A 17,797-nucleotide genomic window follows, 5' to 3' on the forward strand; every position below is an offset into this window, starting at 1 on the left:
ATGCCTTCCTAAATGGTGATCTTCATGAAGAGGTATTTATGGAACCTCCACCAGGCTATGACTTTGGTAGAAAGGTGTGTAAACTGAGGAAAGCATTATATGGTTTGAAGCAGTCTCCTCGTGCATGGTTTGAGAGGCTTTGTGGGGCCATGAAGAAAGTGGGGTACACTCAGAGCAGTGCAGATCATACCTTGTTCATAAGGAGACAGGATAGCAAACTTACGGCACTCATTGTTTATGTGGATGATATGGTGATTACCGGGAATGACTTGGAAGAGATAAAAAGACTGAAGGAGTTTTTAGCTTCGGAATTTGAGATCAAAGACTTGGGCCATTTGATATATTTTATTGGGATTGAAGTTGCTAGGTCAAGAGAAGGAATCTACATATGTCAGCGGAAGTATGTTCTTGACCTCCTAGAGGAAACAGGCATGATGGGGTGTAGGCCAGTAAATACTCCAATAGAACAGAATCATGGCCTACAAGAATCAGTAGGGGAGGACTACTGTGATAGAGAGAGATACCAAAAATTGGTAGGGAAACTGATATACTTATCTCTTACTCGGCCAGATATTGCTTATGCTGTACATGTTGTCAGTCAATTCATGCACTCTCCAAAGGTCCCTCATATGAAAGCAGTTGAAAGGATTCTCAGGTACTTGAAGACTTGCCCAGGGAAGGGAATTCTATTCAGGAAAAACAATAGAATTGAAATTGAAGCTTATACTGATGCAAATTGGGCTAGTTTTGTTGGAGACAGAAAATCAACTTCAGGATATTGCACATTTGTGGGAGGGAATCTGGTCACATGGCGCAGTAAGAAGCAGAATGTAGTTGCTAGATCAAGTGCGGAAGCATAATATCGAGCTATGGCTCACGGGGTTGCTGAACTCCTATGGCTCAGGATCCTTCTTAATGAGCTTGGCATTAAAGCTGAGGGTCCTCTCAGACTGTATTGTGACAACAAGGCTGCCATCAACATTGCAAATAACCCTATGCAACATGACAGGACAAAACATATTGAGATTGATCGACATTTTGTTAGAGAGAGAATAGTCTCGGGAGAACTCTGCATTCCTTATACTTCATCTGAGATGCAAATTGCAGATGTATTGACTAAAGGGTTGGCTGCAGCAAAGTTCATGGACCTTCTTGCCAAGCTAAACATGATTGACATCCATGCTTAGCTTGAGGGGGAGTGTTAGGTTGAAGGTTTTGTATGTATGGATGGTTCGGCTGATAAGAGCTCTTATTAGCCTGTATTTGAGTTTAAGTTGTTATGTACTGGGCCTAAGTCTGTTTAGTGTTTTAAGTTGTCTGGGTGTCCCATCACTAATCAGGGGCATCCCAGTCATTTCATGTAACATTGTACTGTACTTTAATATAAATAATAGTATTGTCGACTGGGTTAGTTCAGTTCGACATTCTCAGCATCTCTTGGTCTTCTCCTCTCTTCTACTGCTTCAGCTACAGCACTTCAACTTTCACACCTTTTTCATGAAGCGTTCTAGAGGTGTACACCTCGTGCACTTCATGCACACCTCATACAAAAAGACAGAAAATAAGAAAGAAAAAAAGAAATGAAAGGAAATGAAAGAAAAAGAAAGGGAAGGGAAAGAAAAAGAAAGAAAGAAGAGAAGAAAAAAGAGAAAAGAGAAAAGAAAGAAAAGGGAAAGAAAGAGAAGGGGAAATAAAGAAAAATGATTTTTATTAAAAATCTTAATTCCTCTTAATATAAAAGATTTTATTAAAAATAAAGAAAAATAAGATCCCCCTTACTCTTCTTCTTCCTCCTCCCCCTCCTCTTAAGGAGGCTTACACTTCCTTGTGTTCGGGAGGCTTATGCCTCTTATGTTCTGAAATCATGCCTCCAGGTAGTGGAACGCCTTGTGTCATGCCTCCACATTTTAAAACATTTCTTAGGATTGGAGACCAAGAGATGACCCAATGAGACCTCTTCCATTATCTTGGTTCAATAACAAAGGAGAGATTGAGGAGGATGTCTTTCATAGAATTAGATCAGTGTTGGTTCGGCTGATATGTTGTTATTCTCTTGTCTGGGCTGGGTATTAGAGTCTCTAGTTAATGGGCCTTAGTAACTGGGCCTAATTGTATCTTGTGTTTTATTAGACTGGGTGTCCCATCACTAATCAGGGGCATCCTGGTCCTTTCATGTAAATTATGTATTGCTCTTATATTAGTGAACAGTGCCCATTCGAACACATCAGACTCTCCTCTCTTCTTCTTCCTCTTCTTCTTCTTCTCAGCTCTCTCAACAGGTTCAGTTCGGCAAACAATCAGGATAGGCAAAGTGGAGGGTGCATCTAGAGTCTTATGTAGTAGGTGAATACCAATTCGGATAAAAGGAAAATTCTATAAAACATCTGTCTAAAAGATCCAATATATGGCCATGTTTTGAGACTGGAAACCAAAGAGTATAGAATTGAAAACATGGTCATATCTTGGGTCTTTTCAATTTGTCATCCAATGAAGATGGTATTGGATACAAAGATCCAAGACATGACCATGTTTTCAATTCAATACTCTTTGGCTTCAGGTGGCTTGAATGCAAAATTTGTCACCTAATACTAGTTATGTAGTCATAAAAATTCATGTTCAAAGATGACATAATCATTTTCCTGCTTTGTTTGTACAATTCTGGAGTGCCATGTCATGTCAACTGTTGTTCAAGTGTTCTAAATAGTTAACAGATGCATAGTTCCTTTCACTCTCATGTCCCAGAAATAATATTAATTGGCAGTTATCTTTGCATCTCTTCTAAAAATATTATCTAATACCATGCTCTTCATGTGAGGCATCAGGCATTGTATCAGCATGCTGCTGTTTTTTGCTGTTGCCTGGAGTCTTATGCTTAATATTTCTGGTTTTTCATCTGACCAGATTTTCCTTCTTTTTCTTTTTTTCTGAAAGCATCATTTTTTCCAGATTTCTTTTATTTCTTATTTGTTTCCTTTCTCTTTGCCCTTTTCTTCTGTGTACATTGTATAATTTCATCATTATTGGGAGCATCCATGTGATTGCTTTTAAATTTTTCAAATTGTGAGTACAAAAAAATTATGCAGGTATAAAGCAATTGGCATTAGGTTGGACTCTGGTGACATCGCATACTTGTCTATTGAGGCTCGGAAATTCTTCTGTGCAATTGAAAAAGAATTTGAAGTACCTGGATTTGGAAATATGACCATTACTGCTAGCAACGACCTCAATGAGGAAACTTTGGATGCATTAAACAAACAGGTGATAAATCCAAACTAAAATTTAGGTTGTGTTTGGTACCATTGCTGTTTCTACCTGAAAAGTTTTGGGTTGATCAATACAAATTGGCGAGAGATATGTGTTGTTGTCACATCACATGTGAGTTATTTCAGCTAGAATTATCACTCCCCCCGAGAGCAAGAAACACCAATTTGATGTTTCTAGAAACACCCTCTTACACATGCATTTTTATGGTATCCCTATTTCAACCATAAATAGCCTCAAATAATAATCGTATGCCAATTTATATTGATCAACACAAAACGTTTCAGATAGAAATAGCAATGATACCAAACACAACCTTAATAGACCATTGAAAGTTGTATTGCAATTCTTGAAAAAAGGAGGATCTATTTTATTTCCTTAATGCAACCAAGTTTCATTCCCTCCATTTGAGATCAACTATCCAAATCAATCCTGCCCCACCACCCATTTTATTTAGGACTATCTTCTGTAAAGTCATAGTTCATCAAGTATACTTTCACCTAGAAAAGAGTTTACAATGAGTTGGTTGGCAGGCAGGTAGTTGAGATGGGTGGGGTCGGGTATTTTATTTACATACTTATAATTTTGCTACGGGAACTGATGTAGTTTGTTTCTATGGGTATGTGCTTCTTGCTTTGGGCCTGTAGTGTCAAGGAATGAATTTCTAATTACTTCTCTCTCTCTCTCTCCCTGCTCCTCTAGGTCTGTGCTGTGGAGCATATTTTCTTATGTTTGGACCTTTGGTCTTGTATATAGTGGCAGGTTTATATTTATTGGTCTTTGGTTGATTTTGGTTGTAGTTCCTTGCCAATCATTTTTCTTTTTCTTTGTTTACTTTTTTTGTTGGCCTATATATATAGAGTGAGATAATAACATAATGCCTATAGTCCAGGTAGTGCACTATAGGTGTAGAAAGTAAACATCATCAAAAAATCAATTCATTCTGGTTGTGTGTTGTCTATCTCACTAACAAGTAGGGGTCAGCATCTGGTTTATTCAGTTAAAAACTGAACTTAATAAACCAAATTACTGAAAAACTGAAAAAATCAAAGCCAAAATTTTTGGTTCGGTATTTGGTTATTTCGGTTAAAACTGAATTTTATTAAAATTATACAAATACATATTATATATTATATATGTATATATTAATGTATATATATATATTAAAATTATATACATTTTTATATTGGTGAAATAATATATTATGTTATACATATTATAATATATATTATATTATTAAATTTTGGTTAATTAATTTTTTTCAGTTAACTAAATTTCTAACCCTGAAAATTGAATCCGGAACCAAAATTTTATAAAATCAAATTGCTGAACCAAAATAACCAAAACCAAAATTTTCTGTCTGGCTTTTCGGTTTTAACCAAACAATGCTCACCCTTACTAACAACACAATTTGGACCCCTTCCAACTAATGAACTGACTAGGTTCTTGGGTCCTCATACTGTCTAGTCTGCTTACCAGCCACTGTAAGCTTTTAGTATTTCTGCATTCCAAATAATGTTTATATTGGTGGTAGTGATGTTTCGTATTCTGTATCATATATTTTCTTGAATATTTATAGTCTTTATTTGCAGACCTTTGTAATTGCACCATTTATTTTTAAACTAGTAAATTATTTTTTTTGGCTGACTAGTCAATTTTTACCTAGAGAAGCCAAAATGACTAGTCACTTCCTCATCGCCCTGGCTTCTATGCTTCCCATGGTTTTTTTGTAGTGCAAATCCAAAGCAGGTGCAAATTTTGCACCCAGTTCAGTTTTGTACATTTTTGTTTGATACTATGATTTGCACCCTATCTGAAACAAAATTTGCATGTTTCATCTCATTTGCACTCATATGCAATGCAAATTTTGCATCCCAAAACCTGATGGAAAATTTTGCACCACCTTTCTCCCACCCTTATTTTCTTTCATATAAAGTGGGGATCACTTGCACTCCCATGCATTTGCAATATCGAACCTATTTGCACTCCCCTTGTGAAGAAAAGTATAACCTGAAGCAAAAGTGTATCAAGATTTGCATTCTCATGCATTTGCACCAATACAAATAAAACTTGGAGTGTAATCAAAAGTAGCCTATATAACATCATTTGATCTTCTCTATGTGGAGTGGGAACTCGAATCATAGTTTTTACACAACGATTATTCAAAGCCTAGAACACTACATAAGACACTACTAATCAAGGTAAATTCTTGAAGTTCAAATCCACTTAAAAAAGTGTTTCACACCTTGTGGTCATAATTCTCATAACAGATTAAGAGATCTAATGATCCATCAATCCCCAAAAAATATTTTCCATCATTTTTGTTACTCTACATTTTCCCCTTAATTGGCCCTAATTTTGATTAATTAAAATGCTAAAATTCTTCTTCTATATCAATATATCCTCCACTGAGACACTGTCGTCTTTCTTGCTAACATCTTGATTATAAATGAGAAAGAAAAAAGAAAAGAAAAAGGAATTTTTCATTTTCTCCTCTTTCTCTTTATTCTATATCTTGCTCTTCCTTGTATCTGTATGTAGTGTTGATGGAATAATGGAATGCACTCTATGATGTATTTCCAAAGCTACAGTCCAGCACAAATCACATTATTGAAATATATTTATTTTTGCAAATTGATAGAACTAGTGAAGTCCACAGCAATAAGTATGCCCACTATGCAAAAGTCAGTAGTTGGAATCTTTTATCTTGCTGGTATTAATTCCCAAAAGAAAATTCCAATATGGTGGCTTTACATGTATTAGTGGTCTTGCTTGTAGACCTAAGGTTCAAAGTATCGATACAATATCAGGCATATTGTATTGTATCTTGGGGTCATTGAAACACTAAATACATGGAATTAGGACATTTGACCTGGCCGTTTTTAAAGGTTAATATCCTTCCTAGAGATGTCCTGGCTCAATTCCTGAAACCTTATTATTTTTCATCTAAGTGTATTGTCTATTTGAAACACATGATGCACAATTTTTGCATATTGTACATATTGATACTTTGAACCATGTGTATTCCTTAAGTTTATTTCATGAAAAGTTGGTAACACTGTTTAGGATGGAAATGGGATGGGTTAAATGAGAGACCTGCCCTGCCCTGCCCCTAACTGGAATAATGTTGACTTTGGTTTCCAAGATGCCAAACTATGGTGGGTTCAATACAGAATCAGGTTTTATCAGGTTTAACCCATCAGGTGTTTATACTTGTATATTTCATGGAATAAGTATTAGACATATGGCATTTTAGTCAATCTCCTCAACCAATAATTTCACATATTTTTAGATAGGAATATGAGATGGTTTTCTCTTTCTTCTTTCTTTTCAGATTGAGAAATTAGTGGTAAATTTCCAGATGGATAATCTGGATTGCCACATTTTTCCTCCATGTGGAAGTGAGGTCACTTCAAGAAGCCTAATGTATATAATATATATTCCTTTCGTTTGTCAAAAGAAAAAGTGAAGGAACCCAGGAGTAGTTCCAATAGGTGATAAAATGAGGGAAGTAGATTGAGATGGTTTGGTCAAATGCTGATTTGCAAAGAAGACCACCTACAGCACCTGTTATAAAAAACTGATCTTTACAAGTTGAAGAGGCTAGGAGAGCTAGGAGCAGACTGAAAAGGACTTTGGCCGAAGTAATAAGAAATGATTTAAGCACCCATAATTTAACAATGGATATGGCACTAAAAAGAACAGAATGATGGAATAGGACTCATGTAGCCAACCCCAACTACATGGGGTCAGCAACATGAATCCTGTTTTGCCATTCTGTTCTGTTTAATGTCATATCTATTGTTAAATTATGGGCACTAAAATCATTTCTAACTACTTCAACCCAAGTCATTTTTTCTACCCCTAGCCCTTCTAGTCCCTTCAACTTGCAACAAATCAAATCTTCTTACAGGTGCCATTGGTGATCTTCTATGCACATACGGAACCATCTTAGTCTACTTTCTCTCATTTTATCACCTATTGGAGCTACTCCTAGGTTCTTTCAAATGACTTCATTTCTGACCCTATCCTTTCTAGTTTTTGAACTCATCCATCCCAGAATACACATTTTTGCCACTCATTTTTTTCGGACATGTTGTTTCTTGACTGACCAACCCCAACATTCTGCTCTATAAAACGTAGCTGGCCTTGCAACTGTTTTATAAAAATTTCCTTTCAATCTAAGTGTTATTCATTTATCACATAAGACTCCAGATGCACCCTCCATTTTTCCCATCCCACTCTATTTCTATGGGCATCATCCTCCTCATTCTCTCCCTTGTTTTGAATTATCAAACCAAGGTACCAGAAAAGGTCATGTTGCGTTATCTCTTGATCTCCAATCCTAAGTGTATCCTCATTTGCACTCCTATTATTATTAAAATTACATATCACATATTCTATTTTAGTCCCACTTATTTTTAAACCGTTTGCTTCTGGGGTGTTTGTCCATAAACTTAATTTTGCATTTTATCCTTCATTAGTTTCATCAATTAAAACAATGTCATCAGCAAGCAGCATATGGAACCTCATCCTGAATCTGTTTAGTCAATTCATCTACAATCAGTGCAAATAAATAAGGGCCAAGTGCTGAACCTTGGTGAAGACTCTTCTGGAGCATTCTTGTGTCAAGAGAAAAAAAAAAGAAAAGAAAAGACATCAAAGCCATTCTTTACTTATACAGGTTTTTTTTCATCTCTTATTATCCAGATAATGAAATGCTGACTTTTGTGTCTGACATGATATTATAATGAAGGACCTTTTCGGGGTTTTATTCAACGTATTAAGTTGGATGTCATTTTCACTTCACAGGGACATGAAGTTGATTCATTTGGAATTGGTACCTACCTGGTAACATGTTATGCTCAAGCTGCTCTAGGTTGTGTCTTCAAGCTGGTTGAGATTAATAATCTGCCTCGCATTAAACTATCTGAAGATGTTTCAAAGGTTTGATAATGATGTTATTATCAGTTGCATTCTCTGTTTCTTGCCCAGGGTTTCATTATTTTCTTGTTCTAGGTTTCAATACCATGTAAGAAAAGATGTTACAGATTATATGGGAGAGAAGGCTACCCTCTGGTAGACATTATGACTGGAGAAAATGAACCACGTCCAAAGGTATTTTTTATTATGTTACAGTTAACTTCTGTAATTCTGCTTATAATTTTTAGTTTATTGGAAAAAAGGTTTTTCGGATTGCCATCCTTGTATTCTGTTTGACAATAAATTTTCTAGTTTACAGTGTGAACACCAGAAGAGGTCATAAAACAATTATATAATCTGAAATTCCTTGCTTAACAGATATAAGGGCATCATTTTCCAATAATGGAGACACTCTTTAAAAAATATATATTCCAGATATTGAAGATTATGAACAGAAACCAATTTCAAGGATAAAATTGCACTAGTCTTTGTCTGTACACATTCAAATTTTAGTTTGTTATACAATTCCATGTAATAATTTTGCTTTCAACTGTTTACTCCGGCTTCCATTTGACATCGATTCTTCAACAATACAAAAAGAATTCTGTTGTAGTGCTACCGACCTAACCTTTTTATTGGACTTAAGAGTTTGACCCATAGATTACTTTGATGTTTTTCATGAGAACTTTAGTTTAACCCAGAAGAGAATAATAAAGTGGGAATGCCCTCACCCCAAACCAAGGTTTACTTTGATGTTTCTCTTTGATTTGTTTGTTTTAGGGAAACTTCAAGTGGTTGTTTGTGCAGGCATATATTGTTTATACATTTTTGTGTAGGTTCAGGAATTCTGGATGACAAGGACAAATGTTTCACAAGAGATGGTCTGGTGAGAAGGGGTATGCAAATTACTGGTTTTAGATGTGTGCTGTGTGGGGTTGACAGGGAAACAGTAGCTCACCTGTTCCTTCACTGCCCACTGACTAGGAATTATATTTAACCTCTGCTGGATCCAAAGTCTTTGTGGGGCCATTTTCTGAGCTGGAGATGGAAGGACTAAAAAAAGTGGCAAGGTGTTGTGGAAGGTGATCCCAGATGCTGTGTCTTGGTGAACTTGGAGGGAGATAAACCAAAGGATTTTTTAAGACAGAAGCTGTGATCTGGAGAATCTAAGAAGCAGGGTTGTGTTATGGACGCATTCCTCGGGAAGACGTACCGTCGCCACCGGCAGCAACAGGCACCTGACCCACCGCCAGCAGCAGCAGTGATTCAATGATTCTCATCCTACCCAGTTCGGCAACAGCAGCCTTATCTAGATTAGATTAGATCATCTTGCTTATTCTTATCTTATTCTATTGCTCTTGTCTTATCTTATCCTTAGCAAGATAGAACTGGAAGTCTCCCTATTCAGCAAGGAGACTCCCTTTGATTAGGACTCTTGTAATCTCCTATTTAAGGAGATCCCATTATTGAATGAGGATATCAAATTTCCAGTCAAGAAAGAGAGTAAAAGGAGAGTCCGGTGATCTCTTGGACAAATCACCCTCTAGGACGCCAAGATAGGTTCAGCTAGGAAGGGGAGGAACAAAGGAAAACAGGAGCTTTTCCCCGTGGACCAACCCGTGACGAGATCCTATGCCCGGGCCCATAACAGGTTGTGGGGTTGATTAACTTCCGATTATCAGTGCATAAGAGGCTTAGGGATATTCCACACCATGAATATTTCCTTTGTGTAAAAATGTTCTATTAAAAGGGTTGGTGTAGGATCACCTTGTTGTTTTTTTGCTGCTCACACCTTGTCACTATACATTGTCATATCCTGTACATTTTTTATTTAGAGTTTCAATGAAATACTTTTCCATTTTGCTCTCAAAAATTATATCTAATTAAAAGTGTAGATTAGGAATTCCTCATCCCTTGTTCATTTTCTTCATTCTCCTACTTCATCTGCAACAAGATGTACAAGAGCATACAGATTATGAGGATAATGATGATGGCCTTTAGAACTGTTGGTTAAATTCCCATTTTATTGTGTTTGATCATCAATTCTTCTTCCGTTCCAGTTCTTCTTCATTATCTATGTTGTCTCTTTTGTTTCCTCAATTTTGTTTTCTTATTTGTTCTGGTTTCCATTCATGGTTTACTTGCTGTATCCCCCCCCCAAAAAAAAAAAAAAAGAAAAGAAAAAATTGCTACTGATTTGTTTTAGAAGTTATCATGTCTGTTAGCTTGCTGCTAAAAAACCTTGGTTGTCCCCTTATTTCTTCCTTTTCTTGAGAAATCCAATGCTAACTTTTCTAGCTGGATGCTTCCTCCTGCCTTAAGCATCAATTGATTTTGCCTATGGAACTCCAGCTAGTGTTTGTATATTCTCTTTAAGAATGTTCAATGTTCTTGCAGGGTATACCCATATATATGCTTGCAAGTGTACTCATGTTCTTAAGAATCCATCAACCATGGAAGATTGGACCCAAAGGGATTTTATTTGGGAAAGTGGAAAGGGGGGTGAAGTTGGAGTTAGTGAACTCAGGGAAGGGGAGTTGGGTTTTGGCAGAACAGGGGCTATGAATGAGGCTCTTTTCAGGAAATGGTGGTTTCAGGTGAAAAGGATGGTGCTATTGGATTCCAGGGGTAGTATGAAGTTTTTCTATTTGGTCTAGGTTCTAGGGTGGTATCCTAAACATATGAAATTTGTGTTCGGAAAGGTATCATGAGAGTCTATCAATTATTTTCTGATTTAACTACATATGTGGTTGGAGATGGTTGGCAGGTGAGGTTTTTCAAGGCAGATGGGATGGGAAAGGAGATTATATAATTGTTTTGCTAAGACTATATCCTCTTGGCTGAAGAGTCATGATCATTGTTTTGAAGAGGTCCATTGTTCGGAAAGGCAATTGTTGGAATTAGAGATACAACAGTGGACCAACCTTTTTAACAGGTTGGAATCATCTCACTCATCTGCTTCAGTACCGGATGCAAGGTAGTGGAAGGAATGTGCATCTCAGCTGCAGAGAAATAGCTATTGTTTTGAAGTAAGAGGTCAGGTTGTTTAGATTTCAGAAAGACCATTGTTGGAATTAGAGATACAGAAGTGAACCAGAGGGTGCGCCTTGGCACAAAGGTTGGGTTTCTCCATTGTGACCTGGGTGACCAGGGTCCAAATCATGGAAACAGCCTCTCTATATGTGCAGGGGTAAGACTGTGTCTGTTCCGCCCCAGACCCTGCATTGGCAGGAGCGTCGTGCACTGGGCTGCCAAGTGAACCAACATTTTTTACAGGTAGGAATCATCTTGCTCATCTGCTTTAATTCCAGGTGAAAGGTAGTGGAATGAATGTGAAAAAGGCTGTTTTCAGGAAATCTTATTATGAGGCAATAATTAAAAAAAAAATCAGGTGGAGAACTCTCAATCTGGAGGTATTTGGGGCATTCCTATCCTCCTGTTTAGAGTGGAGGCATTTGATTGGCTCCTCACATTGGAGTGCATTATGACTATCAACCACTTGAAAAATAGAGGTTCTGTATGGCTATTATTTGCCTAATATGCAGAAGGCAACAGGAAGATAGTGGCATTTATTCATTTTTTGTGGTTTACCTGTCTTCATTTGGTCATTTTCTAGAGATCCATCCCTTTTGCAGTATGTTGAAGTATATGGAAAGAGGGATTGAAGAACTTTTGAAGGAAAGAAGTGAGACACTAGAAAACTATGCGTGACATCATATCTATCCCTTTTGGTCGTTACTTAGTTACCTAACCATTGATAGCAAGATCTTGTGAATCCAGTATGAATCAGAAAATCATGGTTATCTTATCAGCAAGGTAGAAATCCATGACAGGATTGAGATTTCTATTTATGTAGTCTATGTAGATGTTGCATTTGGTTTGTTTAGGTTTAGTAGGAATGTAGGATAATTGGAGGGTATTTATAGTTTTAGAATTACATATTTTAGTGTTCCCATGAGTTATGGGTTTTCATAGTTTTCAAGTCATTAGAATTTTTTTGTCAAGTTCCTCCTATAGTGAAACCATAAATAGAGTCATTGTGATTAAATTTTTTGAAGAGAAATAATGGAACAAAAGTTTGTTTTTACTGATATGAAAAGGTTTGTTTGAAGTTACCTGTGGGTATAATCATATCCTTCTTTCTCTCTCTTCTCTCTATTTCTCTCTAAGGTGTGAATTTTCTCCTCTCTTCTTTATTACAGATTTTAATATTTTTCTCTTATAATTCATCTTTACTACCCTTGTTTACCTACCACATTCACCCCAATAGGGTTTTTCCTTCCCATCCTACATCAAATCAACAAACTCTACAAAGCCTTATCCAAGGCCACTGATCAATTACATGAATCCTTTCTTGCCATTCCACTCTGTTCAGTGCCATGTTCATTGTCAAATTATGAGCAAGGTGTACCATGTTGCTTCAAGGGAATGCTCTAGCATGAGTACAAAATGACAATTCAGGATCTATGTTCATTAAGAGTTTGGCAAAAGCTTTAGTGCTAGCTGCCAACCTGATGCAACTCATCTTTATCCAGGCTTGGGACTAGCAATTTAGGACAAGCTCAAACTGGTGGAATTCCGTCCTACATCATACGTATTTGGTAAAATCCCTTGTACTTCCTTTAATTGGAGATGGAATTGCCTTGTTTCCATCTAAGTAGGCAGCCTTGTTGAACAGGATACTTACCATAGATTGCCTTTCTTACAGTGTAGAAATACAAACAAATGTCCTGCATGGGGTCAATGAAGGATCAGTGCCTTGTCTCTTATATTTCCCTTTTCCAACACGATGTGGTGCCAGTTTTTTCAGAACGTTAGCATGGGGTATGCCAAGAAAATTTAGTAGATCTTTTTCTTGTAAGTAAATTTAGGTTATGCTTGGTACCATCACTGTTTCTATCTGAAACATTTTGGATTGATCAATACAAATTGGTGAGAGATATGTGTTGTCACATCAAATGAGTCACTTCAGCTAGAATGATTAGATTTCATTCCCCTGGAGCAAGAAACATCAATTTGATGTTCCTATGAACAGCCTCCCACATATACATTTTTAAGGTATGCCTGTTTCAACTATAAACATCCTGAAATAACAGTTGTATGCCAATTTGTATTGATCAACTCAAAACATTTCAGGTAGAAACTGCAATGGTACTAAACACAATCTTTGTAGATCTGTTTTATGCCAGCACAAGGCTTAAGCAGTAGGGGAAGATTCTATGGAGCTAACCTTTGAAGTATGTTGGACATTACAGGGAGCAAAATTGGCATATCTGAGAACAAGTGTCTAAAGGAAGATCTCTCAAGCAATTATAACAGTCTGTGGTTGGTATGATAAGCTAAGAACTGACTATGTCTTTGAAGCTGTTGTACTTTGCATGCTTATCATGCCAACAACAGACTTTTATACTTCCCTCATAGAATACTACATGTTCTGATTTCCCATATTAATGCTAAAAAAATGAATATGCAAGTGTAAACATATCATGAGATAAGCAAGAATTTTTTATTGGTAATTTATATAAGCAAGTACTTGAGTATTTCTATATTCCATTTCCAATACACAGGCAGCAGAACGGGTTTTATGCCGTCATCCTTTCAATGAATCCAAGAGAGCATATGTGGTTCCACAGCGTGTTGAGGAGCTGTTGAAGTGTTATTGGCCTGGAGATTCAGGTAGGGTCCTTTTTATATAACTCATTAATGATAGCCAGCATGTTGAAAGAAATTCATTATCAAAGCTAGTTTGTTTACTATATAAAAAAGAAAGGCCCATAGCCCAAATATATCCGCACTGTACTATCCTCTACCCAATTATAAACAGTAACTCTACAATAGAAAGTACTGAACTCTATGAAGAACAAGAGCTCAAACCATAAGGAAATTACTGATTTTCCACACACCAATGAATCACCAGCTTTTCCAATCTGTCAAAATTCTTCAGTTGCACTCTTTCCATATAGCCCAACTGATTGCACATGCAACCAAGGACCAACGCATGGTCCCCCTTCTACTTAATGATGCATGAGGCTAGGATTGAATCATTTCTGTCATGAAGGGCATGGCAAGGAAATTTGAAACAAGGAGCTGAAGACTTAGCATAGAAATGAAGTGGCTAGGGAGAACAAAGAAGAGGTAGTTCAGTGTTTCTTTGGCTGCTTTGTGCATGGTACAAATCTTGTGAATCTGCATCTCCTGATTGTTGAGGTGATCAATCCTAAGAACCTCATCAAGATGCAGACAGCCACATAAAGGCCTCTATCCTGGAAAGAACCCACTTTCCACAAATGCATCCTACATCCAAAATCTGTCAGACCTCTAGCCAAAGCAACATGGAAGGACTTATTAAAGCTTTTCCTTTTGGCCCCTCCTTCCAAGCAAATTCATCCTTTTGGCCTAGGAAAATGAGAGTATTATCAAGCTTCTACAAGAGAATAAGCATTCCACGAACTCTCTATTTACAAGGGACCCACAAAGCAATCGAGCAGTTTAACAGTAAATAGCATGGATTCCATTCCACCTGTGGAGGAATAATACTTGAGTAAGTAATCCAAGATACATAGCAAAGATACATTTTGCAGATTCATCAAAACTTGTCTATATGCAATTCAACCTTATGACCATCTGGTCGTTGCTATCAAGCTGAATTTCGAACTCCCTTCTTTTTGGGTACCAAGTTCAAACTCCCTATGGTGTTTTGAAATCTCGTTATCCTGGGAAGTGAAATTGACTTCAGGTATTTCAAATCATCATTCTTTTCTTTGCAAAAAATCGATAAACATTTTTATGGTGAACCAATGGGTATAATGCTCTCCATTTTGCTTACATAGCAAGATTTGATTTTCTGCTTAAAGGTAAAGCAAGAGAAGAATTATCACCCCTTAAGGAGATAAGGAACCATTGCATGAGACAGTTGGATCAAATGCAGCCTGATCATATGAGGAGGCTGAACCCAACACCTTACAAGGTTCTGTATATATAACCTTTGCTTCCATGTATTGTCTCTTGAACTATTTTTGTGCTTGCAATAATGTTTTACTTGATTTTAAACAGGTGAGTGTAAGTGCAAAGTTGTACGACTTCATTCACCTCCTATGGCTCAATGAGGCTCCTGTTGGGGAGTTGCAGTAATGATATGGATAAAAAGTACTTCAAGGTAGTCATCATAGGTTGCTGATCAAAAGGAAATTGGTCATCATCAGTTGCAAGGGAAGCAATGATTTCAGTTGCGTGAAGGAGCTTCCTGAAAGAATTGGGTCCTCATGTTAATATATTTTGCATATAAACATACAGATTTCAATGCGGTATGGATCAAAAATTGTTTTTATTTAATAAAGGTGCTAGATAAAGCACCCTCTTAACTTTCTCCATCTACTATGATCACTTTTTGTGTTTTTGAGCCTCAAAATTTACTTCCGGTGGAGGGCTGGAATTGTTATATTTTGAACCTTGGTTGGAAAAGGCTTGGTGAAAGGTTGAGTTGCCATATATATATATATATATTGATGTAGGGTAACCTGGCCCAGCCCACGGACGCCAGCCAGGGTCCCGGTCCAGCACGGCGAGGGATACCCTGCTTTCCTCGTACGGAGCCAATAGCAGAGCGCCCCAGCATCCTCCCGCTGACCGCTTTCGTACGGAGCTCATCGGAGGCGTCTATCTCCACCTACCTCCAGGCAGTTCAAGTATAAATACGGGGGTACCCCCCTCCAGGTAAAGGATCCCAAAATTCCAGCTCTAACTCTAAACTTAAGAGAAGGACCTTGCCCCCTTTGAGCCTAGTGCATATGAGCACCCTCCTTAGAGCCCTCATCTGCACCAGATCCCTCTCTTCAGCCCTCGTACTAACTTAACCGTCGGAGTCTCTGCCTCAGGTTCTCACCCGAGGCCTCTGAGTCTCTAACATCTATTGTCTTGCAGAACCTCAAACTTCAAGGGACTTCACCACTCAATCAACAGCCCTCGACTTCTACGGTACTCGGAGACAACCGCCTTGGCCTACAATCCTTGGCCTCGGCATACCTCCTCTGAACCATCAAAGCCTTCGACTAGCCTTCAGAGCTCGGGAGCGAATTTACCCTGTTGCCCTCGGCTTCTATGTATGTGTGTATGTATGTATGTATATGCAAGGTTGTTATTCCTTTCCCCTTCCCCCTTTCTTACTTCCTCCATTCTCTTTTCCCAACCTCCCATTAAGCCAAGTCACCAGGGGTTTAGCCTATCTCATTAGGCTATGTCATCCTTCCTCTCAATAATTCAAATATTAAAAATCTTCCTAAAATCTCTCTCATGCATAAAACTTCCTCCATCTATCTCACATGCCCAATAAACCATATGATTCGAACGTCTCTTTCCCTATACCTATCTATCTCTACCTCTCTCCACCTTCTAAATACATGCATTTAATTTTTCAGCAATATTAAAATATTAATATTTAAGTTAAAACATTTTTTTGGAAAATAGTCTAACTTAAAACTTAAATATTAAAATGAGTAAAAATATCTAAAATACTAGTAAGAGGAAAAATAGATAACACAATAAGACAAATAATTAATAAAAAATATTTTAATATTAGTATTATTACAGATGATAGTAAAAAATCTTATTCTAATTATAAATGATATTTTAATAGTCATTATAAAATCTCTCCCTCCCCATGTTATGTTGTCCACCTCACGCTACTAGACTTGTTCATGGGTTGGGCTCGAGCTTAGCTTTTGGCAAAATTTGAATGGGGCCTGGCCTAAAGCCCGAGCCCAATATACTGTAAGTCAGGCCCGAAGCCCGGCTCGTGAACAGGTATACACACCGCTATTTGTATTGATGCTGATACCATCAGTTAACCAATTGATTGGTTTCAGTTTTTTATATATTATATATTATAAATATATACTATACATAAATATATATATATATATATATATACCTATCAATTTGGCTAATTGTCAACTTTTTCTAGGTTAACTAAAAATTGAACTGGTCCTTTGATTTTTCAAAAATACTAAACCAAATGATCGGTTAATTGCATTTTTTTGTTTGATTTTTCTCAATTAAATTCGTCTTTTTATGAGCAACCTTACAAGAAAATATAAATTTTTTGTTACCAATTTGAATAGATCTTGATTAACTGATTTGATCTACCAAATTTTGGCTTTTAATGGGCTCGGCCAAAGCCCAAACCCGAAACAGTATAAAAAATGAACATGAAACCCAGCTCATGATGAATAGGTCTAAGGGGATGTTCTTTTTTTGGATTTTGAGAGGGGGAAAAGTTGGTCAATGGGATTTTGGTTCCCATTGACCAAGAATTCAATGTTCTTTTTTCAGATTTATGTGGGGACCAGGGAAAGTTTATTTTCCTAGGTATCACTTATCAGGTAAGTGATACACATCTCCTAAGTAGGTAAATAACTCTCACCTAGGGGGAAGTTGCCAAAACTTAAATGGAACAAAAATGCCCCTTTTAATAATAGATTTTTATGGCTAAAATGGTCATTACTTTATTTACATGAGAAATTAAAGAACATGGGTAAATGCACTTACCCGGGTAAGTGTTTCCTAGGAAAAACATACCCAGATAACTGCATTTACCCGGATAAGTAACTTACTGAAA

The 17,797-nt window shown here is 37.1% G+C and overlaps 1 protein-coding gene across 8 annotated transcripts in view; it reads left to right on the forward strand.

The window, feature by feature from the left end:
- The window catches only part of LOC104606581 (nicotinate phosphoribosyltransferase 1-like), a 94,226-nt gene that overhangs the window by 52,362 nt on the left and 24,067 nt on the right, over positions 1–17,797 (forward strand). For 2 of the 8 annotated variants that reach the window (XM_010271861.3, XM_010271869.3), the window contains 6 exons: positions 3,084–3,258; positions 8,074–8,208; positions 8,281–8,379; positions 13,752–13,860; positions 15,039–15,151; positions 15,238–15,554. In XM_010271861.3, the coding sequence (XP_010270163.1) occupies positions 3,084–3,258; positions 8,074–8,208; positions 8,281–8,379; positions 13,752–13,860; positions 15,039–15,151; positions 15,238–15,315 (709 nt within the window). In that variant the 3' untranslated portion in view covers positions 15,316–15,554. Of the gene's footprint in view, positions 1–3,083; positions 3,259–8,073; positions 8,209–8,280; positions 8,380–9,020; positions 9,194–12,719; positions 12,788–12,892; positions 13,009–13,751; positions 13,874–14,242; positions 14,414–14,861; positions 14,921–15,038; positions 15,152–15,237; positions 15,555–17,797 lie in introns of those variants that run through there. The other 6 variants (XR_016076159.1, XM_010271879.3, XM_088887468.1 and 3 more) reach the window with 6 other exon arrangements.

The sequence above is a fragment of the Nelumbo nucifera genome, chromosome 5 (genome assembly GCF_055504915.1).
Source record: "Nelumbo nucifera cultivar China Antique chromosome 5, China Antique-T2T, whole genome shotgun sequence".
Taxonomy (NCBI): domain Eukaryota; kingdom Viridiplantae; phylum Streptophyta; class Magnoliopsida; order Proteales; family Nelumbonaceae; genus Nelumbo; species Nelumbo nucifera.